The following is a 23,241-nucleotide window of genomic DNA, read 5'->3' on the forward strand; positions in this document are numbered from 1 at the left end:
CCGCATTAGTACTACCAAATATAATGTCATCGACATATATTTGGCATATAAAAATATCATTATTGACTTTGCGAGTAAATAAAGTGGGATCGGCTTTCCCAATCTCAAACCCTTGTTTGAGTAGGAAATCCTTGAGACAATCATACCAAGCTCTAGGGGCTTGCTTAAGCCCATAGAGTGCCTTGTCCAGCTTGTATACATGATCAGGATGATGTGGATCTTCAAAACCCGGTGGTTGCTCCACGTACACGGTTTCGGAGAGGGGGCCATTTAGGAATGCACTTTTCACGTCCATTTGAAACAACTTGAAATCATGGTGAGCAGCAAAGGCAAGTAATATACGAATAGATTCAAGCCTAGCTACAGGTGCATAAGTCTCCCCAAAATCCAAACCTTCGATTTGAGTGAAACCTTTGGCTACCAACCGAGCCTTGTTTCTAGTGACCACACCATACTCATCTTCTTTGTTGCGGAAAACCCACTTGGTACCTATCACGTTTTGCTTGGGTCTTTCCACCAAGGACCAGACTTCATTCCTAGTGAAGTTGTTTAACTCTTCTTGCATAGCCATCACCCAATCCAGATCCGCCAAGGCATCCTCCACCCTATTTGGCAACATAGAGGAGACAAAAGAGTAATGTTCACAAAAACCAACTAAACGAGAGCGTGTTGTTATCCCTCGTTGTATGTCTCCCAAAATGCTATCAACGGGATGATCCCGTTGAATAGAGTGATGGACTCTTGGGTGAGGCACCGCTGTTCTTGTTTGAATGGGACCATCATCTTCATCTTCATGGTCTTGGTTGATTGAAGAGTCTAGATCTTCAACGTTTTGATCTCCATCTTGGTTTGGTTCTTGTGCTTGAGGCGGATCTTGTCCAGCTTGTTCTCTTGAGTCATGACCTCTTCTTGATGTGGAAGCATTATCATGGGTACTGGTTGACCCATGATGCAGGTTTGGGTCACGAGGAATTTGCAAGTGTGCATCATCTTCTTCTTCTTCAACGGGTTTCACTTCACCGGTAGCAAGCTTTTTGATTACTTGGTGTGATGGCTCTTCTTTACCTAAAATTTCAGCATTGACTTGCTCCTTTTGAGAGCCGTCGCTTTCATCAAATGTCACGTCTACCGCTATTTCAATTTGACCGGTGGTCTCATTGAAAACACGATAGCCATGTTGATTAGTAGCATAACCAAGTAAGAATCCTTCATCGACCTTTGGTGCGAACTTAGAGCTTTTGGATCTTTTATTAAGTATGAACCACTTGCATCCAAAAACTCTGAAGTAATCCACCTTAGGCTTTTTACCGGTTAGGAGCTCGTAGGCAGTTTTCTTCCTCAGCTTGTGAAGATATAGGCGGTTGATAGCATGACATGCTGTGTTAACCGCTTCCGCCCAATAATCTTTTTCGGAAATCTTGTATTCATCCAAAATTGCTCTTGCGGCCTCAATGAGTGTTCGGTTCTTTCTTTCCACCACACCATTTTGTTGTGGAGTGTATGCAACCGAGAACTCATGCTTGATCCCTTCTTCATCAAGGTATGCTTCAATATTGGTGTTTCTGAATTCAGTCCCGTTGTCGCTTCTCACTTTCTTGATCTTTACTTCAAATTCATTTTGAGCCCTTCTTGCAAACTTCTTGAAGATTCCTTGAGTCTCACTCTTATCCTTCAAAAAGAATACCCAAGTGAAGCGAGAAAAATCATCAACAATTACAAAACCATATTTGTTACCTCCAATGCTTATGTAAGCATTGGGTCCGAATAAATCCATGTGAAGGAGCTCAAGTGGTCTTGATGTAGTCACAATGTTCTTCGCGGGATGCTTAGCTCCAACTTGTTTTCCCGCTTGACATGCACTGCAAATTCTATCTTTCTCAAAAGAAATATTTGTTAGTCCAAGGATGTGTTCACCTCTTTGAAGATCGGCCAAGTTCCTCATCCCAACATGGGCTAGACGGCGATGCCACAACCAGCCCATGCTAGATTTTGCCACTAAACAAGTCTCAGACCCCACTCTACTAGCTGAAAAATCAACTAGATAGAGCTTGCCCTTTAGTTGACCCGTAAAAGCAATAGAGGAATCCGACCTTCTAGAGACTTCCACACTCTTATCCGTAAAGAGACAATTGTAACCCTTCTCACAAAGTTGTGAGACGGACAACAAGTTGTATCCTAACGAATCCACAAGCAAAACATTCGAAATGGAACTATCATTTGAAATTGCAATTTTACCTAAACCAAGAATATCTCCTTTACTATTGTCACCAAACGCAATCCTTTCACTTGTGGTTTGATTTGGTTGAAAGGAGGTGAACATGCTCTTCTCTCCGGTCATGTGATTGGTGCATCCACTATCGAGCACCCAACTTGGCCCACCGGAGGAATAAACCTACAAGATAAGATTAAGCCTTTGTTTTAGGTCCCGAGTTGGAACCTAGGGGGTTAGACACATAAGATTTGGGCACCCAAACACTCCTCAAGATTTGTCTCTTCTTGAGGGCGCCCACATACTTCACAACAATCTTGCCATCCTTATCCCAACAACACAAGTAATCACTGATATGATTGAGTGAGACAGGCTCTTGTTGCTTGGGCATTTCCCTTTGCTTCTTTTTGATGTCCTTGTTGCTTGCAAGTGGAATTGTAGGAGTGACAACATTGTTCACTTTGTCAATAAGGTCAACAAGAGGCACACTCTTGTTGAACTTCACACACGCCACCCCATTTATCATGTTTCTTCCATTGGCTCTACCATTATACCTGCTGTATCCGAGGCCATCCTTGATTATGGGGTGCCTTGATGCCTTGAACACATTTGCCGGTTGCTTGTCCTTGCACTTGCAACCAATCTTGACAATTGTGTTTAATCTTTGGATCTCCTTGTCCTTCTTAGCTAACTCATCAAGGTTAGTGAGACATGCATTTATATCAACATTTATGCATCTTTCACAGCTTTTACTTGTGGAGGCTTTTGAATCCTTGGAAATGGTAGAGATGCTAGTCCAAAGCTTTTCATAGTTTTGTTCAAGCTCATGATATTTTGTTGTCAAGCTTGTGAGGCTTTCTTGAGCCAAACTATGATTAGTCTTTAGGCTAGCCAAAGATCCATTGAGTGAAGAATGTTCCTTAGTCAATCGCTCATTGGAGTCCTTGACTAAAGACAATTCCACACCCAATTTCTCAACCCTCTCCTTTTCCTTGGAGAGACATACTTCGAGCCCTTGGTTCTTCTCCCTTTCCTCTAGGAGCAATTCCCCTTGCGACTCGATGCATGACTCAAGCTTGTCATTAGCGTATATTAGTTTTAGAATTTTAGTTGCAGCAGCTTTACCATATTTCTTAATGAGATTGTTGGCATAGTTTTCATCATCTTCATTATCACTATTATAGTCACTAGTGGTTTGAGGAGAGAAGTCAGCTTGTACCTTATCTCCTTTTGCCATAAGGCATGTAGGGGTGTCATCATCGTCATCGGAGAGGTTGGCGAAGAGCCTAGGCGATGAATGGATGTCGGAGATGAGTGCTGTTGATGAGGCAACGTTGGTGAGGATCTTGTTTGGGGAGGATCCTTCTTGTACTGCGATGGCAGCTACGCTCTTCTTCTCATTGTCATCATCATCACTGTCACTGTCCGATTGCCATTCTTGCCCGAGGTGAGCTTCCCCTTTCTTCTTGTCTTTGTACTTCTTGTCATTTTGTTTGGTGTACCTTGACTTCTTTCCTTTATTTGGACAATCTGCTGCAAGATGGCCGGTGTCACCACACTCATAGCAAAACCTCTTCCTATATGGCTTGCTTCCTCCGTATCTCCTCATCTTATCTTTCTTCATTCTCAGATAGTTCTTGTAGTTTCCCACTAGCATAGCTTGTTCTTCATCGAGATCATCATCCTCTTTGTGCTTATGCTCACAACATCCTTTGTTGCAATGACTTGACTCACTTCCATGTGAAGTTGTGAGTGCTATGTTCTTTCTTTGATTTAGGGCTTCTTTGGCTTCATCATCCAAGACTTCATGGTGCATCAACTTTGCTAGCATTTCTTGAGGAGTCATAGTATGATAGTTGTCTTTCTCCATGATAACGGATGCGAGCATGTTGTTCCTTTGTCTATACACCCTACAAATCTTTCTTGCTGCAGAGTTGTCATCCCATGTTGTTGCTCCAAGTGCTCTAATTTGATTGATTAATGACATAAACCTATCAAACATGGCTTTTGTTGTTTCTCCCTCAAGTATGCAAAAGTTCTCAATCTTGCTTTGCAAGAGCTCAATGTTTCCTACTCTTACACTCTTGTCTCCTTCAAATGACACTTTCAAGGTGTCCCAAATCTGCTTAGCATTCACCATACCATTTACTTTGTTGTTGTCTTCCGGAGTGAGACATTGCAGAATCAAGGTGGCAGCTGTTGCATTGATGTGAAAGTCTCTCTCATCTTCGGAAGTCCACTCACTTGGATTTTGCGGTGGATTCATTCCAATGTCCACTACTTCCCAGCATCTTGCTGCAATGAGATGCAACTTCATTCTATGAGCCCAATCGGTATACCTTATACCATCAAATGGAGGTGGCTTTCCAGGATTGATCATCGGCAATGTTGGATTTTTGCTTGAGCTGCTGTAATCAAACCCAGTGTTGTTGTAGGACTTTGGCCCTTTGCTAGCATCTTCATTTCCACCTTCGCCATCAGACTCAAGACTCCTTTTATCTAGGAGTTCTTTCATCTTGTCTAGCTCTTCTTGCATTTTCTTCATCTGCTCTTTCTGCTGTAGCTGTAAGGATGCTGTGATTTGTGCTGTGATTTGCTCAACGATTTGTTGTTGAGTTGTTGGATCCATCTTGACCAATGTTATTCCTCACGCGGTGAAGCGTTTGTACGAGGAACCTTGCTCTGATACCAATTTAAGAGCAGTATATATAAGCATGTTTGTTCGGTCTTTCATTCAGTCGTTTACAAAAATAAAAATCAGTTGTTTGCTTAGTAAAAAGCAGCATGTCAGTACACAGATCATCTCAACAATCAGCTTAACTATCATTTTAGTTTAAAACCTTTAACTTCAGCTTAGTTGTTTGCTTGCCTGTTCAGTTGTGCCGTGCATATGCAACCTTGCTGCTTCCTCTTACTTAAATTAATTATAAGCCATACCGGAACATTCATTTAGAGTTTTATATCTTACTGAATAATCTGAATTACCGTACAGATCACAATCAGCATGTCTGAATTTTGTGAAGTAAATTATTAGCTTGAAAGGATCTAATTGGCCTAGAGGGGGGGTGAATAGGCGTATCTTAAAAACCTGAAACTCAAAAACTCAAGTTGCGGAAGTCAAATGCCTGTCGGTACCACCGACAGTTTGAGCCGGTACTACTGGTGTCACACACCCAGTAGTACCGACGCAAACTGCTGGTACTACCGACTCCCTAAGACAGCTACGAAATCAGAGTGTAAAGTGCTTAGATTTCAGATCTGAGTTTTACCCCACTTTCCTAAGCATAGAGGAGTGTGTTGTTGGAGTTCCCTTAGCTCAATCCTTCTCCAAAACGTAGATCGACCTTTGTTTACTTGTTGAAAGAAAGAAAAGAGAGAGGAACACAAAGAACACAAGCAAGGGTAGTCGAAGCTACCTCCACAGCAAGGCAAGGTATTTTTCCCGAGGTTCGGCAATCTCCACTAAGGAGTACCTACGTCCCCGTTGTTGAGGTGACCACGAAGGTCTGACCACTTAGGTCTCCTCCTCAAGCAACCACAAAGGTTGGCTTGATGTTTCCACTAAGAATCAAGGGGTAATACAAACACTTCGGGGTGCCCTCACAAATGAATCAACACGGGCAACCACGAAGAACGCCTAGCCGGCTAGGGTTCCAAGAACCCAAGAGTAACAAACACAAACCAAACCGGCAAGACGAGGAACGGAGTGCTCAAGTCGCAGATCGATGCTCCCAACTCTCTAATCTCACTTCTCTAGCTCGAATCTCTCAAGAAATGAAGTCTAGGAGCAAGAGGGAGAGAGAATGGGTGAGACAAAGCTTGGAGACTGTTTTCTCAGAGTTGGAGTAGCTAGAATGAGCAAGCCAACGGTTAGAAAAGAGGGAAGAGCTATTTATACTAGAGTACAGAACACTGGCCGGTACTATCGGTGCAAACACCGGTACCACCGGCGCCCCCAGACCTAAACGTGAGAAAGCTGAGAAAGATGCGAGAAAAAGGCCTACCGGTACTACCGGTGGAAGGCCGGTACCACCGGCAGTTCAAAATCTCGCAAAACCGCAGTTCTACGAGAATTTGGCCTACCGGTACTACCGGCGTTTCACCGGTACTACCGGCGGTAGCCGGTACCACCGGTCAAAGCCCGGTACTACCGGTAGTTCAATTTCTCGCAAAACTCAGGAGTAGAGCTGGCACTGCCGGTACCACCGGCCCTGAGGGCCGGTACTACCGGCTCACCCTGGCAGAGAAGAAACTTTCCAGAAGTTCGTGTGTGCAAGTGTGTCTCTCAAGCGCAATACCTAAGATGACCTGAGCACCTTTATCCTCATCTTACCGACTCAATTTGCATCCCTCTTGATAGTGCGGCGTTTCCTATAACTCAACCAAGAAATAAAACTAGGTAGCTCCTTGAGTTGAAACGTCGCTTATATGAAGAAATTTTGGGGGGGTGCTGTGATTCACCAAATGTGTTTGTTTGATTCCATCAATGAACTAACACCTGTAGATTACACTTGATAGACATGTTAGTTCCTAATTCGATTGTCATTAATTATCAAAACCCACACCGGGGGCGAATGCACTTACATAGCTACATAGTAATTATTAGCTAAATAAATGTCAGTATGTATCTATCTCTGCTAGAGCATTTGCTTCTATATGTACTTAGATTTGTGATGTCTTTGTTGTAGGGTGACAAATCAAAGGAATTTTAGTGCAGTTTGGAGGATGGACAATGAAGTGGAAGATGATTGGACATAAATGTTATATATCGTCTTAACCAATTCTTGTAGTTTGATCTGTTAGATGAAAACTTTTATGTGATCTATTGTTTGTTGGGTGAAAACATGAGACTTTGTATTTGGTTACTGGATGAAAGCTTGATTTATTGCATGTGATGTGTGCTATGTCATTACGAGATTTCTAGAAATCATCTAGAATGATGTCAGCATCCGCTTTAGTCTTGACATCCAAATTAGTGATGATATTATTGTCCACGTCACTGCTGCCTCAGTGTCCACATCACCATCCATATCAACATATTGATGAGGTGGCTATTTAATCTGTGACGGTTATTTTTCGTCATAGGAAATGGGCTTGGGCTGGGCTAACTAGGCCTCGGGTTCTATTGTGACGATTTTAAGACTGTCACCGATTCCCTTAATCTGTAACGATTTTTAGTAAAACCGTCACAAGAGTTAATCTATGACGCTCAATCCACGACGATATCTGAAACCATCGCAGATGCTGCATAGTGACGGTTTTTTGGTGATCCGTGACGAAAACGTTTCATCATAGATTAACAGGTTTCTTGTAGTGATATTGGGTAGGAGTACTGCCATCTTATTTGAGAAGCAATCTAATATTTACATAGCGTATTACGTTTTAAGAGGGTGTAACTTAGAGCACTTAGGGCAGTCTCAATGGAGAATTTCTATTGCATCTTCCAAAGAAGGGATATTAATTTTAGACTCAATGTCTCCAATGTATAGTTTCTTGTAGCAGTTCCTATACAAAATAACATTTAATGAAAACCAACGTGTATTGAAAACTGACCTGGATCATTTATGGCAAGCGGCCATATAGGAGGAGAGGAGACCCTGCTACTACGGCCTTGTTTACTTCCCAGAAAATTTTACAAAATTTTTCACATTTCTTATCACATCAAATCTTACGCATGCATGGAGTATTAAATATAGACGAAAATAAAAACTAATTGCACAGTTTGGTCGAAATTAACGAGACGAATCTTTTGAACCTAGTTAGTCCATGATTGGACAATATTTATCAAATACAAACGAAAATGCTATGTTGTCTATTTCCCAAAATTTTCGGAACTAAACAAGGCCTACATCTCTACCATGTTGATATCTTGTGTGGTTTTTCTCCCTCTTGCATACTAATCCCGCCAGAATGTTGTACGGAGCGACACATGGATCTAAGTCTCCCACAGAGGCACCGTGCAAAGCGAGCAGCTCCAGCACCTGTGCAGTGGCTCCAGGCTCCATCGCGCATTATGGAGTCACTGATGCTTGGCGCCTCGCCGCAGCAGCAACACCGCCTGCTCTTCAAACGACAACGTGCGATGTCCGTCCGTTGCTTCCACCGCCGCTGAGCTAGACCACCGCCTGCTCTTTAGACTGCCCTTAGATGTGTACATTAGAAACTAAACTAAACAAGGCTTATCACGTGCGTGCCGCTTTCTCAGAGCCATCTCTTCGTTGGTTAAAAGTACAATTTGTGAAAAAGGTTTTCATAACTCTTTTGAAAATCTTCTTATTTCTCTCCTTGCACATGTTTTGGCATGTGTAACGAGGCGTCGCTATTGGGGTCCTCTTAGGGTCTGTTTACATCCGCTCTTTTAAATTTGGACCTCTAAACTTTAGAACTAAAGTCTCACAACAATAGTTGGTTTAAAGTTAGTTCTAAACTTTAACTTACCTCACATTAGAGCTTTAGCTCTCAGAACTGAAGTGCTCTAAAGGTTAGAGGATGAGATCGATATAAGACCTTACTCTATGCATGTAATCAAGCAGCCCACCAAAATTTCTTGGAGGTCATCCACAGATGGAGTCCAATTGTTAAGGAATCCTATAATTCCTTAACAATTTCTTTGCATCTTTAGCTTAAACCTATCATTTTAATCGAGCTGACCGCGATGAGATTTATGACTGGCTTTGCCCCTAATCCCCAGCTCAATCTCTAATACAATGCAGCCACAGGTGCAAAGTCGTTTTAGGTTCCCCGTTGCACATAACACTTGGTCGGGTTTGCAAGGCCAACCGAAGTGTTTCCCTTTGGCATGTGCGTGCCAAATTGAAGATGCTGGTTTCCATGCAACGTGAAGTCTTGAGGTTGTACTGGGCTACGCCGCGATAGGACCGCTATGTAGAATTATGCCCCAGACTTGGTTTTCCTTTAAATAAGCCTGGCCCGGTTCATGGCAGCCCAGTATGACACCCCAGGCCTCCAGGGACCAGTAGAGGAAATCAGGGGAAAAAATCATTTTATCTCCCTCAACTATCATGAAAATCATCACCTTTTCCTCTCTCAACACTAAACTATAAATAATTCTTCCCTTATCTCTCAAAACCGATCCTTGACGTCAATGGATGTTTCCCACCCTATTTTTTCCTTTTATATTTACTTCGGATGAATCTTTAAAAAATCATAAAATGGAAAAAATCCAATTATGTTGAACTCTATATGATTTGCAATTGAACATATGATTTGATATGCTTTAAATCAAAATATTTGCTATAATTTAGATCTATGTTTTTCTATAATAAATCCATAGTTGCAGTTTCTCTAAGCCAATTATGGTGAAACTTTTATGGTGGATTAATCATTACATGCTTGTCTGTACAAAAACTTTCACACTCAGTATATGACTAACTTATATATTATCTAATGATTTATTTAGGTTTATTAGATGAAACTTTAACTTAGTCATACATGTTCCAACGAGCTTGAAATTTTTGCAACATATCAAGCACTCAATGATTAGCCCACTGAGAAAACTTCATCGTAATTGGACAACGTAAATTGCAACTACGAATTAGTTACAGAAAAGTTTTGTACTAAAATTACGATGTGGACTCGAACAAAAAGTTCATGCTCATTGGATCATGTATGGCTAAGTTATAGATTTAATTTTATTTTAAAACTACTTAACAAACATAAGCTTTGATAAATCTATAACTTTATCATACGAGATCGAATGAGCATGAATTCTTTACTACAACTCAAGCATGTAACGATTAGCCCACCAAAAAGAATTTTCCATAATTGAACTAGAAAAACCACGACTATAAATCATTATAGAAAATATAGAGCCATCCATCCATCGAAATCATTATCAAGCTGCAGCCGTAAAATAACATACAGGCTCCTAAGATATATATAATCCAGTCTATTGCGTCAGGTACGCAATGGGACATCATGTTGACAACGGCACACGCAAAAAGAAGTAAAATTAGAGAGATCTAACGCATTATTGAACGAAGGGACGTTGAACGATTCAAATCAACAATGAGTACGTCACACTTTAAAAAAAATGACCTGAAGAGTTCTCGGAGCGGCGGTTAGCAAAACTGGATTTCGGATTTCACACTGCAACGACCATCGCAGTCGCAGCTGGACGGACGGATTCACGGGGCGTTCAGCTTGTTCGGAAATCGATCCTTTTTTGATTAACAAACCGAGATGCTGCTTTCTTAACTTTTGCTCGAGTGAGGTTAAGGGGATACAGACTCGTCGTACCTGCCAAGTGACACCGTGACAGCAACAGCGATTCGAAGACACGCATGGCGCAGCCAGGCGGCGGCCGGTTGGTGGTCGGAAAGTGATCTGCTGTCCCAGATGAATTCAAGCGCAACGCTCGCTAGCCGTCCAATCGCTGTGAGCCTTTCGGTCACAAGCTCACAGTTCGTCGTTGAAGTGGCGGTGGAAACGAGTAGAAAAAAGGTTGCGTCGATTGCAACAGCGGCTCCGGTTTTATTATTGGTTCCTTCACAAGCGCGTTCGCATCGTCCGCAGAAGAGCACTCGATGATGAGACTCTGCCCTTTTTTCAGTTTTTTTTTTCTATACTCGTAGAGTGATCGATCTGAACAAGCAAACGCATTATCAAATCTCCAACAAACCCACAGCCTCATTCGTTCTTGGGTGCAGTATAGTAGTACGTCACCGGCGAGTTGACCCATTAAACAAGAGAATTATTGTGCAGACAAGCAGGTCGGACAAATTGCAGGCATGAATCTGGAGAGCATTGCACGCCTCGAGCTGAGCCCCCGTGTGGCCGTGTCGCGTCGCGTGTCCTGATGAAAATCCTGACCAGGCGAGGACTCCCTCACGCGCGAGTCAGCGCACCGCCACGCGGCCGTGATGTGCTCCCTCGAGCGAGCCCCTCTCCCTCTCCGCTCGCTCGTCTCACCGACAGCCACTGACAAGGCGGCCCCGCCCGCCGCGCAACACGCGCGGCGTGGGCGTCACTGTCTCGCGTTCGCGTGCGTTACATTGCGCGCCCGCGTAATTACACTTGCCGTTCCTTGAAAACCTCTCTCTTTCTCTCCCCGATTCCCCACAGGCCACAGGCAAAGATTTCTCCGGTGTCCGGCCGCCCCTCGCCGGAGCCCGGAGAGGTGGCAATGGCCCGCCGACGTACCGCGTCACCGCTCGCCGCCCTGTTCCTCCTGCTTCTATCCACCGCGGCGAGACCGTCTCTGGCTCAGCCGAGCAACACCACGATCGTCGACCACCACTCCCGAACCGCCGTCGGCGGGTTCACCCCGACCACGGTGATCGTGCTCGTGGCCCTCATCTCCGCCTTCGTCATCCTCACCGTCTTCTCCATCTACATCAACCGTTGCGCGCCCACCCGCGCTCCCCCGCCGCGGCGGTCGCCGTCCCGTTACGCTCCGCCCGATCATCATCATGCCGCCGCCGCCGCCGGCGCAGTTGTCCATCCGGAGCGCCGCGCGCGGGCTGGCCTCGACAGGGAGGTGGTCGAGTCGTTCCCCACCGCGGTGTACGGCGACGTGAAGGCGCGCGTGGCGGCTAAGTCGGGCCCGCCGCTCGAGTGCGCCGTGTGCCTCGCCGCGTTCGAGGACCGCGACGACCTCCGGGTGCTCCCCGCCTGCTGCCACGTCTTCCACCCGGACTGCATCGACCCCTGGCTCGCCGGCGCCGTCACGTGCCCGCTCTGCCGCGCCGACCTCACCGTCACCGCGCCTTACCCTCCTCCCGCCTCCTCCTCCGAGGGCTGCGACTGCGACCAGGCGGCGGCCCGGGAAGAGCAGGAGGACGACGAGGACGAGGAGCGAGACGAGGCGCGCCTCGTCGCCGCTTTCACGCCCGAGTCCGTCATCAGCTTCGGCGCCGCGCGTCCGCACGAGTTCCACTACCGGCGGACGCAGTCTGCCATGGACGTGCCGGACCGGCACACGCTGCGGCTGCCGGAGCACGTCATGAAGGAGCTCGCCGCGGTCCGCAGGCACCGGCGGGCCGCCAGCCTCGCTGGGTACCCCGACGGCGGCGCGGAGCGGACGCCCGGATGGCTGGCGTCGTTCTGGCGGTCCGTTTCGTGGCAGCGGCCGAGCCGGACGGATCAGGACGCCGTCGACGAGCACGGCGGGAGCAACAGCAAACGCGTCGTCCCGATCACCGGAACACCGGCAGAAAATCCCAGCGGGTCAGGGGCTGCTGCTACGGACGGCAAGGAGAAACCTGACCATGACGCGTTAAACCAGGTCTGATCGATTTACATTTTACCTTCGCGTGCATGCAAGGACGATGATCGTTGATCGCAGGTGCGGCGTGCCTCCGTCCTGGAAAAATTCTAGCCTTATTGCGTGTCGAATTTCATAAATGCTTTACTAGAATTCCATTCTTTTCCGAAGGAAGAGAGAGGCAGCTGCACCGTTGCTATTGGAATCGATCAGCATGTCGGATGCTTTCATCTTGGTACTATTGTACATAATAATTTTTTGATCTGCATATGAATGCACCCCAAAAAAGTTTTAAGATTATTTTAGCAAGCGGTTATGCTCTACGAGTAGGTCATTAACAGTAGCTAGATTTGGTCACTGTAAGTAACCGTGTCCCGCAATTACAGCATAATATGTTACTTGGAAGTCCTTGATTGCCTCCAGCTGTGACATGAAGTTGTACAATAGCAAGCAAGAGATATAGGACGACAGGATAAAAAAACAACACCGCCGGTTGCCGGAGCTGTTTCTTTCTTTTCTTTTTCGGCCGGTGCCCGGTGGTCAAGGATAACTGGTCGAAGAATGTATTCCGTCAAAAACAATGGCCGCCATGGTCGTACGCCAGAACGTCAGCTCCTAGGCGACTTCATCCCGAGCTCATGTGCGGTTGCATGACGGCGACCCAAGGTAAGCTTCTTTTTTTTTCCAACATGGTAAGCTCTTTGACAAGGACCAATTCGGTAGCTAAAAGCCTCCCTGAAGTTATCATTGGACCGTCGCTCCGTGCAGATCCAAAATTCCAACGAAATAGCCAAAGTGCTCTCAGACGACATGCATCCAGGCCACAAACCGAAAGGGAGAGAAACATTTTTAGTATTTTTTTTAAAAAAATTGTGGAAACAAGATCCATTCGGCATGCTTGTACATTTACTTTTTGGTGGGACATGCTTGCACGACGCAACTGCACAAATACGAGAAATGTTCTCGCGCCTGGAAATACCCGGAAGGCGAGAGAAGGTTACAACAAAAAACTGAATGCAACAAGCAAAACCAACAAAGCCATCAGAGCCAAGCCAGGCCTCCTCCGTCTTCAAGCTGCCTCGTCGATCCGTCTTGTTCCGTGGTTTGTCCTGAGCACCCTGCATTGCCTTTCCAAACGGCAAAGATTTGACGAAACAAACACGCAGAAACACACGATCCCCGACCCCCAAAGCTTAAAAATTCACGGGTGCTCAGTCATATACATATACACCACCACATCCTGCCATCACCGAACTTCCGACATGTTGTCCATGCGCGTGCTCGCGACCATGGCCTGCAAACGACACCGCGCCCAAACTGTTAGCTCTCGACGAATCACAAGCAGAGAAACATCTGGTTTATTATCTCTTCTGGAACAACTTTGCCGGCAATGTGTCTTTTATGTGCAGTTTAACTATATATATATATATAGCCCCAAATAATGTGTGTGGTGTGGCTGTGGCTCACCTCCTTTTCCCAGTCGCAGCGGACTGTCATGATGGCCAGGATGAGCGTCTGGACGGCGGTTCCGCCGATCATCCCCGCCCAGATTCCCTGCAAAAGTTTCGCACAAAGAATTTCAGGCGGCGAAGCAATGCTGGAGAGGTCAGCAGCTAGCCCCTAGCACTGGTCATTGTCAAGAGGAAAAAGTGGCCAATGAGTGAGAGGGATGCGCAACGTACCAGCACGCCAAGGTTGAAGAGCCATCCGAGCAGGATGCCCAAGGGAATGCCGATGAGGTAGTAGGAGCCGATGTTGACGTAGGCCACCATGGATTGCCAGCCGGAGCCCACAGCCACACCTGAGTTGAACAAGACGACGACGACGACATTGAGTACTTGCTTGGGTCATTAGTGCTCGGTACAGCCAACTGGGCCAATAGCCCCGTGTGGCTTATGGGCGGGCCTAGCTGGGCCGCACTATGTGATCCGGCCCATGGAACAGAGGTGGTGAGCAGCGTGCTGACCTGAGAGGACGGGCTGGATGCTGTTGAGGAGGATGGTGAAGGCGAGAAGAACCGAGAGGTTGTCGACGGCGTCGAGGACGACGGAGCTGGAGGTGAAGATGAGAGCGAACTTGTCGTGGAGACCCATGATGAGCACCCAGAAGAAGAGCCCGATCACCAGCGACGTGATCGACGACACGATGGTCGCGAACCGGGCTCCCTTCCCGTTGCCGGCGCCGAGCTCGTTGGCCACGCGCACTCTGCAACAAGCAATCGGTCACCAAATCCATCCCAATATTAGCATCACCAAATCCTTTCGTTCAACCAATATGACGCGAGAGGTAAAAATAGAATAATTACCCGGTGCCCGCGAAGAACGCCAATGGAATCATCATCTCCCACCCGTTAATTGTCATGCTGCATATTATAAGTAGAATACAGCAAAACATTGTTAGATTAAAACTGGAGCCGCTCGTATCATTATAGCTAGTGAGTATTTAATTTTGCAGTGGCGGTGAAAAGATAAATTTTACCATATGGAGAGAGCGTCGACGGCAATAGCTGCATCTTTTAGGTTTCCGGTCAACAAGACGAGGATCCTGTAGTACCAGTTCTCCAAGCTGCAGACATGAAAGAGAAAGGTCAGCTCATACAGAACAACACGTGCAACGCGCGCCTATTTCAGTTGCCATGATCGTTGCGTTGAAATTTTGGTTCGTTTGCCTGCAGCCTGCAGACAAACATGCATGCATGGTGGACGTAACAATGTACCAGAGCATGACACCGGAGGCGGAGGAGAGCTTGACGAACTCCCACATGCCGGCGAAGGCCTCGAGCGAGAACCCGTGCCACGTGTCGGGGCACCCTCCACAGGAGACGTAGGCGAAGAGCATGGCGCCGGTGGCCCACCACGAGAAGTTGAGCGTGAGCGCGATGCCGGCGAGCCCGAACTGGAACCTGGAGACGAAGAGCCAGCTGACGAAGATGTGGATTACCAGCGCGACGGCGGAGGCGGCGGCGTTGGCGAAGTTCTTCATCTGGCACTGCAGGAACCGCTGCAGCGGGAAGAGGAAGGCGAAGGAGAAGTGGAGCGGGATGAACCACACGGAGACCTTGCCGGCCATCGCCGACAGCTCCGGCGACTGCCCCGTCAGAAGCAGCACGTCCTCCGCGAAGAAGTACATGGGCAGCAGCAGCACCGCGCACAGGAAGAGCACGATCCAGGACCGCTGCATGTACACGCCCATCATGTGGAACTTCTTGGCCCCGAACGCCTGACCGCACAGCGTCTCCAGCGCGCTCGCCATGCCCAGCTGACAATGCATATGCATTATCCAGTCAGCCTTGTAATTAGTAATTACTGTAGTCCAATATTACTGTATGTAATTATTAATAATTGTCCACAGACACACTCCCTGACGTCTGACTTGGTGGCTTTCATCATTCCGTGGTGGGGACGAATCGATAGGGGCCAATCGGAATCATCGTACAAATCAATTTTCTGTTGCGCTATAGTACTGCATTTCAATAGGGGCATGGCATACTGTTTCAATTCCTGGGCCTTGTTTAGTTCACTCCGAAAACCAAAAAACTTTTTTTTTCAAGATTTTTCGTCACATTAAATTTTGAAGCACATGCATGAAGCATTATATATAGACGAAAATAAAAACTAATTGAACAGTTTGACTGTAAATTACGAGATGAATCTTTTGAGCCTAGTTAGTCCATAATTGGATAATATTTATCAAATAAAAACAAAAATGTTACAGCACCGAAATCCGATTTTTTTCAGAACTAAACAAGGCCTTAGTTCCTAAAGAAAAAAAATTCACGACACTGTAGTACTTTCATTTGTTTGTGGTAATTATTGTCAAACTATAGACTAATTAGGCTCAAAAGATTCATCTCGTTAATTCCGACTAAACTGTACAATTAGTTTTAATTTTGGTCTATATTTAATACTTCATGTATGCGTCTAAAGATTCAATGTGATAGGGAATCTTGAAAATTTTTGGATTTTTGGGTGAAAGTAAACAAGGCCTTAGATCCGATTTTTTTTTTTGGATTCTGACACTGTAGCAATTTTGTTTGTATTTGACAAAAATTATCCAATTATAGAGTAAGTAGGCGTGATTTACAGACAAATTGTGTAATTAGTTTTTGTTTTTATTTATATTTAATACTTCATGCATTTGCCGTAAGATTTGATGTGACGGAAAATCTCAAAAAGTTTTTCATTTTTAGATAAACAAGACCTAAAGTTAACTGGATATCAAACACCTTTTTTTTTGGAGAAAAAAGTCCACCCGATCAGATGGACTCGACCGCTCATCCTTCGGTTTGGCATTACGTTCGCTTCTAGAAATTAAATGCTGTACCGAAGGAGCTGGAGCATGAAAGGACGAAGCGCGCGCATTTGTCCAGCTGCTGAGTTGGCAGTTGCCACGGAGAACACGTAACGAAACAGCAGCGTACAGTGTCGTTTTGGGCTTTTTTGGCTAGGCTTTGTTTAGTTTTTTTTTGGGCAAGATGCACGCTATAGCAATTTCGTTTGTATTTGACAAATATTGTCCAATCATAGATTTACTATGCTTAAAAGATTCGTTTCACAAATTACAGATAAATTGTATAATTAGTTATTTTTTATCTATATTTAATATTCTATATGTGTGCCGCAAAATTTAATGTGACAAGTAATCTAAAAAATTTTGCAAATTTTTTTGAAAACTAGGGAGGACTTGCTATACTTGTAGCTAGTAATAATACACGTACATATATACTAGTGGCACCCATCACGTTCTACCAACGTTGACACACGGCTTATCCAACACAAGTCCATAAATGAAGCAGAGCAGCGGATGCATCAGTTTTTTTTATAAAAACTTTATAATAAGTACCGCATAAACCACGTATTCCCTCCGTACTTAGATGATGTTCTGGGCTACCTTCGTACTTTCGTAGAGAATGACGCCGTAGCCTTTAAAGGAGTCTGGTGGATTGATCTGGCCTTGCCTTTTGGTTTTCCGCCCGCATCAATCATGCGAACGGTTGGATGTCTCCCACGCGAATGGACGTGAACGGCCGGGCGTTTCCCACGCTAACAGACGCCTCGATCAACGGATGCCTGCATCAAATCGCCGCCGCCACATGGGCTCCGCTAGTGACGGTTTTAGGACGGATGGAGCTTCCAACAGCGGGGGACTGAAAAAATGAGCACCAACACAAGCAGGTGTGCGCCAGCTGCGAAACCCGCTGAAAACGTACCCAAACGTGCACTTTGCGTGCAAAATCACGTCCAAGTAAAAAAAAGGCGCAGGTCACCTGAATCAAACTACCCTCGCCCACGAGCGTCTCGAAACCAGCCCCAGTAACTAGTAGAGCAGAGAATCTTTCATGTCCAGAATACACCTGTGACTCTATTTAATAAAGACAAAACCGAAAGATTACCTCCTAATTAATGACTTTTTGGTAAGTATAATTATATTTTAGACGTTATGTATTTCTAGTATGAAGTGAGTAGGTATGCCATTAAGTCCACAAGTAGGACGTCCCCGGGAATTGAGATGAGAAGTGCACGCAGTCCATGTATATACGTGAGAATGGAAAAGTGGACAACAATGTGCAGATGGAAATGGAATCGGAATTCATTCGGACGTGACAGCAGAAGCGAGCAGTATCACAAAAAACGTAATAATGCGTCCCTAAGATAGATGCCAAGGTGTGAACGAAACGAGGACGTGAAATTCCACAAGTGGGCCGGGATAGAGAGGAGCAGAGATTCCGGATCGAAGGTGATGGTGGTGGGTCATGGCGGTACAAGAAGACACTTCAAGTCCCTGGTCTGAGACGTCGATAGGCACGCAATGCAGCAGCAGCTTTCATCTTTCCTCTGTGCGTGGTGAGACCGGATCAGTGGTGGACTTCATGCAGATGGACACATTCCGTGTCCGGGTTGGGGACCGATCGAGGCCAATTGGGATCACACAAATCAATTTTCTGTTGCGCTAGAATTCAGTTGGGGCACATTGTTTAGTTTGCGTTGTAGAGTTTGCATGGAACTTGTGCCGTGGTCCTTGTCCTTGGAATATATCCCTACTCTCCAAGCATGGCACAACCTCACATTCCATAGTATGGCAAAACTTTTTTGACGGGTGACAATGAGTAACGACAAATCATCATTTTGTCGGACCCATATCCGCCGCCGAGGCAAAAGTTGAGGAACCAGACAAATCCAGGCCGCGACCGGTGAATCATGACCCTATAAGCACTCCAATGCAGAAACCAACATAATTTTTTAGATGTAATTATAGTGTCATATAAATATTTTGCGTAAAATATTTATTAAAAAAAAAGCAAAAGTCATAAAACCAGGTCTAAATTAGAAACCATATCTACACGACATACAAGATATGAGGTGATATAATTGTTTGAGAATAGAAAAAAATAAATTTGATTGGATAAAAAAATATTTTGTAGAAACTATCCACTGAGATCATGATTTCTATATATAATGTTTATAGAAATTAATAGGTATAGAAAGTAGCATTTGGACTGCCTTAAGATCTTGTTTAGCCAATGAGATGAAAACTTTTTGAATAATGTAGCACTTTTGTTTTTATTTAGTAATTATTATCCAATCATGGACTAAGTTCAAAATATTTACAGACAAATTGTGCAAATAGATATTTTTTATTTATATTTAATATTATATACATGTGTCGCAAGATTCAATATGACAAGAAATCTTAAAAAGTTTTTAGGTTTTAGGATGAACTAAACAAGGCCTAATTGATGCAGATCGGAGGCGAGGCGCGGCCACGGCAGCCATTAGGGCAGTCCCAATGGTAATTAATGAGCAGTTTCTATCTCTATTAATTAAATTGCCAACTTACTGTTTTGCTGATGTGGCAGTAGAATTAATGAAGAGAGAATATAAACTGAAGAAATCGTTTCTACCCTGAGAAACCAGGTCTATGCTCGCAACGAGGCCGATGGAAACGCCAAAAATACCACTGGGGAGAAATCATCGGTTTCTATCGGCATTGATGGGATCGAGTGCGCCTGCGGTGGCAGGCCGCTTCTCCTGCGAGCGCGTGGCTTCTCCCGCACCCGCACCTTCGTTTATCCTGTGTGCGCTCCACTCCCTTTTCCCTTTCACGTGATGGCTTCAGTACAGAGGAGACCTGGCATCTGGAGACCTGCGGCTTGGCTTCAGTTCACGTGATTTGTATTGCATGCAACAGTTCTGGAAAGTGTGTTTGCGGGTTGATTCAGTACGATGATTCATCTGGAACATTATATATGTGTTTGCCATCGTGTTGATTTGCTGGTTGGCAGCTATTGGAAATCGATGACAATTTTTTATGGTTCTTTGCAATTGTATGTTGTCGACATATGTTAGTTGTAAAAATAGTTGCCACAGTTGATCTATCTGTTTTTGGTACTGCATTTAAGTTATCATTTATGTTAATGAAGTTGTAGAAATCATGGATTGGAAAGGAGCAGTTTCCTGATGCGGCATCCTATGTCATAGAAACTACATAGTTTCTTCCATTGGGACTGCCCTTAGCACTCGAGTCAGACCCCATCCATCATTTGCATTAAATACAGATAAAAAAACTATAGTACAGTTTGTATAGAAATAAGACTAATCTTTTAAATCTAATTAGTCTATAAATAGCTATAATTACTACAGTAACATATATGCTAATAAAATATTAATTAGGCTTAATAAATTCGTCTCGTGGTTTTAAGACGAGTTATGTAATTATTTTTTAATTAGTATCTCCTTTCATAGAATATCTGATGTGACAGTTAAAAATTTTTCTAACTAAACAAGACCTCAATCTTTCCTTTTCCGTTTTTCTGCTGACGGCTGACCTTTGGACCCGCTCGAGGAAAAACGAGGAGGAAAGAGCCAGTAGGTTCTCTACTCTGTACGCTACCCCGGGAAACGAAAGGGATCCCATCTTATCACCCAACTTCCAAACACATGTCCAGTAGCACAAGTGGTAGCACAGATGGACTCGACCACTCCTGGGTCCAATAGTGGCACTCATCCTTGATCAGCTTGGCATTATGTCCGCATCTAGAAATATACCTCCTGCTCTAGTATTTCTAGAGCGTGCGGCTAAAGAGGAGAATTACGAGAGGGGGGCAAGCGCATTGGATTCGTGGAGCTGCCTGCTGAGCCTGATATACAGGTGCCATATGCCTCCATCCCAAATTGTAAGGTATTTCAAGAATCTTGGAGAGTTAAATATTTTTAAGTTTGACCATAACATTATAAAATAATAATTATTATGGTACTAACTAAGTATCATTAGATTTTTTCTTAATTATATTTTTATATACTCACTTTACGTTACAAATCTTAATATTTTTCTCTATAATCTTGGTCAAACGTGGAAATGCTTTGACTCTTCAAAATTCTCGGAATGACTTACAATTTGGGATGGAGGGAGTATCTTTTTGCTACAATAATATACCTTCCAATTGTGCTGTAACTGTAACTAACGATCGGTCGGTTTCCTCCTATAAAATTAAACAACATTTACGTTGTGCGTCCTACTACTATACTAGCGAGAAGAAGGGGTGGACAGGGAAGTATGGGTGCAATAATACATGTGCACGGCGGATGCACCACGTAAAGCAGGTACTGTATAGTTGGGATCGGGAGAAGTTAATGGTTATTATAGGCTTTAGCTACGAATACACATACTACTGACGTACATTAATTAGGTCACGTGCACGTACTACAGCTGGCCTTGTTTAGTTCCGAAAAGTGAAAACTTTTCGGAACTGTAGCACTTTCGTTTGTTTGTGACAAATATTATCCAATCATGTACTAACTAGGATCAAAAGATTTGTCTCGTGATTTCCAGCTAAACTGTGTAATTAGTTTTTGTTTTCGTCTATATTTAATATTTCATGCATGTGCCACAAGATTCGATGTGACTGGGAATTTTGAAAACTTTTTGGTTTTCAGGGTGAACTAAACAAGGCCGTAGCTGTTGCGCCGAGAATAGCAGGGCCGGGAGTACGCATGACATGAGGACGAGCTAAATCAAATCAAATAACGGAGCTTGTCGGCAGATTATTGGAGCGAGCTTGTTGGATGGGAATTAATTGAAACGAGGGAGAGGGAGCTACAGGGTGCGTGCGTGCGTACCATGAGGCCGAAGCTGAAGCCGACGACGACGGTGTTGGCGATGGAGATGGCGGCGAGCTCGAGGTCGCCGAGGTGGCCGGCGAAGGCCTGCGTGATGACGTTCATGCTGTAGGTGACGACGCGGCTGAAGATGGCCGGCGCCACGATGTCCCACAGCTTCCTCGACTCCTCCCACACCCGCGCCGCGAGCTGCTGCTTATTATTGCCGCCGTCGCCGTCGCCGCCGCCGCCGACCACCACCTGCCACTCCTCCTTCTTCACGCCGGCGTCCAGCAGCGCCACCCGGCACGCCTCCTCCTCCTCGTCGGCTCGCTCCGCCGTGCTGGCCATCGTTGCCGTCGTCGTGTTCGATGATCGTGTGGAACAAGCACTAAGGGAGCGCCCTGTTGCTTGATTGGTTTTCCCGGCCCGGCCGCCGGCGGCCCCTCGATCTCTCGCGCGCTCCCTCTCTCTGCAAATCTTTCCGGAGGAGATGCTGATCTCGGAATGCAAATGTTTTAGGCGGGGGAGGAAGGAGTCCTGTCTGGCTTTCTCTCCCTCTCTCTGCTGGATTCAAGCCAGCGAGACCACCGGCTTTTAATAGGTAGGGCCGGCCGCGCGCAGGGAGGGCGTTGCATTTGGGAGTTGCGTGGCTGTGTTGGCGAGTCCAGGTATACGATACGATATCGTCAGCGACGACGGAAGAGCGACGGGAACAGCTCGGTACGTACGCCCGCTGGGCCGCCTGCACGGGCCGCGCGTGCGTACGTTACGGTCGGCACGTACGTGTTTGTTGGGTGGCGAATTGGAGCTGAGCCGCCGATCGAGCGCCATGATCACCCGCGCCGCCGGTCCGCTCCGCTGTTGATTAGTACAGTACGTACGTTTTCACCTCGTAGCCGGCATGGCCTAGCAGCCGCGCAGCCCTAAAATAAACGATCCGCCGCCTACCGAACGCAAATTCTTCTTCGCACCACCATGACGCGCGCACCCCACGGACGCTTGATTTACGCGTCCAAGGATATATGCATCAATATAGGCGCTCATGTCCCACGAGACTGAAGCTCGCGTTACGCGGCGAGTCAGCGGAAAGACTGTCCATCATGATCTTCATGCATGATCTTCGTCTAGCGCCTTGTTTAGTTCATCCCAAAAACTAAAAAATTTTCAAGATTCACCGTCACATTGAATCTTGCGGCATATGCATGAAGCATTAAATATAGACGAAAACAAAAACTAATTAGACAGTTTGCCTATAAATCGCGAGACGAATCTTTTGACCCTAGTCAGTCTATGATTGGACAATATTTGGTCTAAACTAACGAAAATGCTACATCCAATTTTTTTTAAACAAGGGCTAGGGCTCTCGGGTTCGCCGACACCCGATCGAGCACGTCAATTGAAACCTTAGGCCTAATATTTAGATTGAGAAGAATATTGGTACTGTAGTATATAGTATGATATAAATATTTTGTAGGGATCGTACGTTCGACACTATAGTTTATTATTGCAACACGATTCGTTCCCAACCCCACCTTAAACTCTATTATTGATGTATCACACTATGATCTCACAAGCACTTTTCCCATAAACATTTTTTTATGAAACACTTTTCCCATGCATATATTGTAGGCCGGCCTATACGCTGCTAATTAATCAGGTATCAGACGTAACCGACCTCGTATGTGTATTTTTTTGGCGCAAAGCTCTAA

At 45.4% G+C, this 23,241-nt stretch overlaps 2 protein-coding genes across 2 annotated transcripts; one reads left to right on the forward strand and one right to left on the reverse strand.

Moving 5' to 3' along the window:
* Positions 10,248-13,444, forward strand: LOC8057639 (E3 ubiquitin-protein ligase Os03g0188200). Its single transcript, XM_002465689.2, has one exon. It carries the CDS (start codon positions 11,355-11,357, stop codon positions 12,459-12,461), a length of 1,107 nt encoding a protein of 368 aa, XP_002465734.1. The 5' UTR covers positions 10,248-11,354; the 3' UTR covers positions 12,462-13,444.
* LOC8081995 (protein DETOXIFICATION 27) lies at positions 13,305-22,114 on the reverse strand. Its single transcript, XM_021463978.1, has 8 exons — positions 21,551-22,114; positions 15,151-15,692; positions 14,913-14,999; positions 14,740-14,796; positions 14,401-14,639; positions 14,117-14,235; positions 13,902-13,988; positions 13,305-13,728 (listed from the first exon to the last, which is right to left on the reverse strand). Exons 1-8 carry the CDS (start codon positions 21,878-21,880, stop codon positions 13,681-13,683), a joined length of 1,509 nt encoding a protein of 502 aa, XP_021319653.1. The 5' UTR covers positions 21,881-22,114; the 3' UTR covers positions 13,305-13,680.

This window comes from Sorghum bicolor, chromosome 1 (genome assembly GCF_000003195.3).
Source record: "Sorghum bicolor cultivar BTx623 chromosome 1, Sorghum_bicolor_NCBIv3, whole genome shotgun sequence".
NCBI classification, from domain to species: domain Eukaryota; kingdom Viridiplantae; phylum Streptophyta; class Magnoliopsida; order Poales; family Poaceae; genus Sorghum; species Sorghum bicolor.

Coding starts and splice junctions, on each gene's coding strand:
- LOC8057639 (XM_002465689.2), top strand. CDS start 11,355: ATGGCCCGCCGACGTACCGCGTCACCGCTCGCCGCCCTGTTCCTCCTG.
- LOC8081995 (XM_021463978.1), bottom strand. CDS start 21,880: ATGGCCAGCACGGCGGAGCGAGCCGACGAGGAGGAGGAGGCGTGCCGG. Junction 15,000..15,150: donor GCCTCCGGTGTCATGCTCTG/GTACATTGTTAC, acceptor TCATGTCTGCAG/CTTGGAGAACTGGTACTACA. Junction 13,729..13,901: donor GCTGCGACTGGGAAAAGGAG/GTGAGCCACAGC, acceptor TGTCGTTTGCAG/GCCATGGTCGCGAGCACGCG.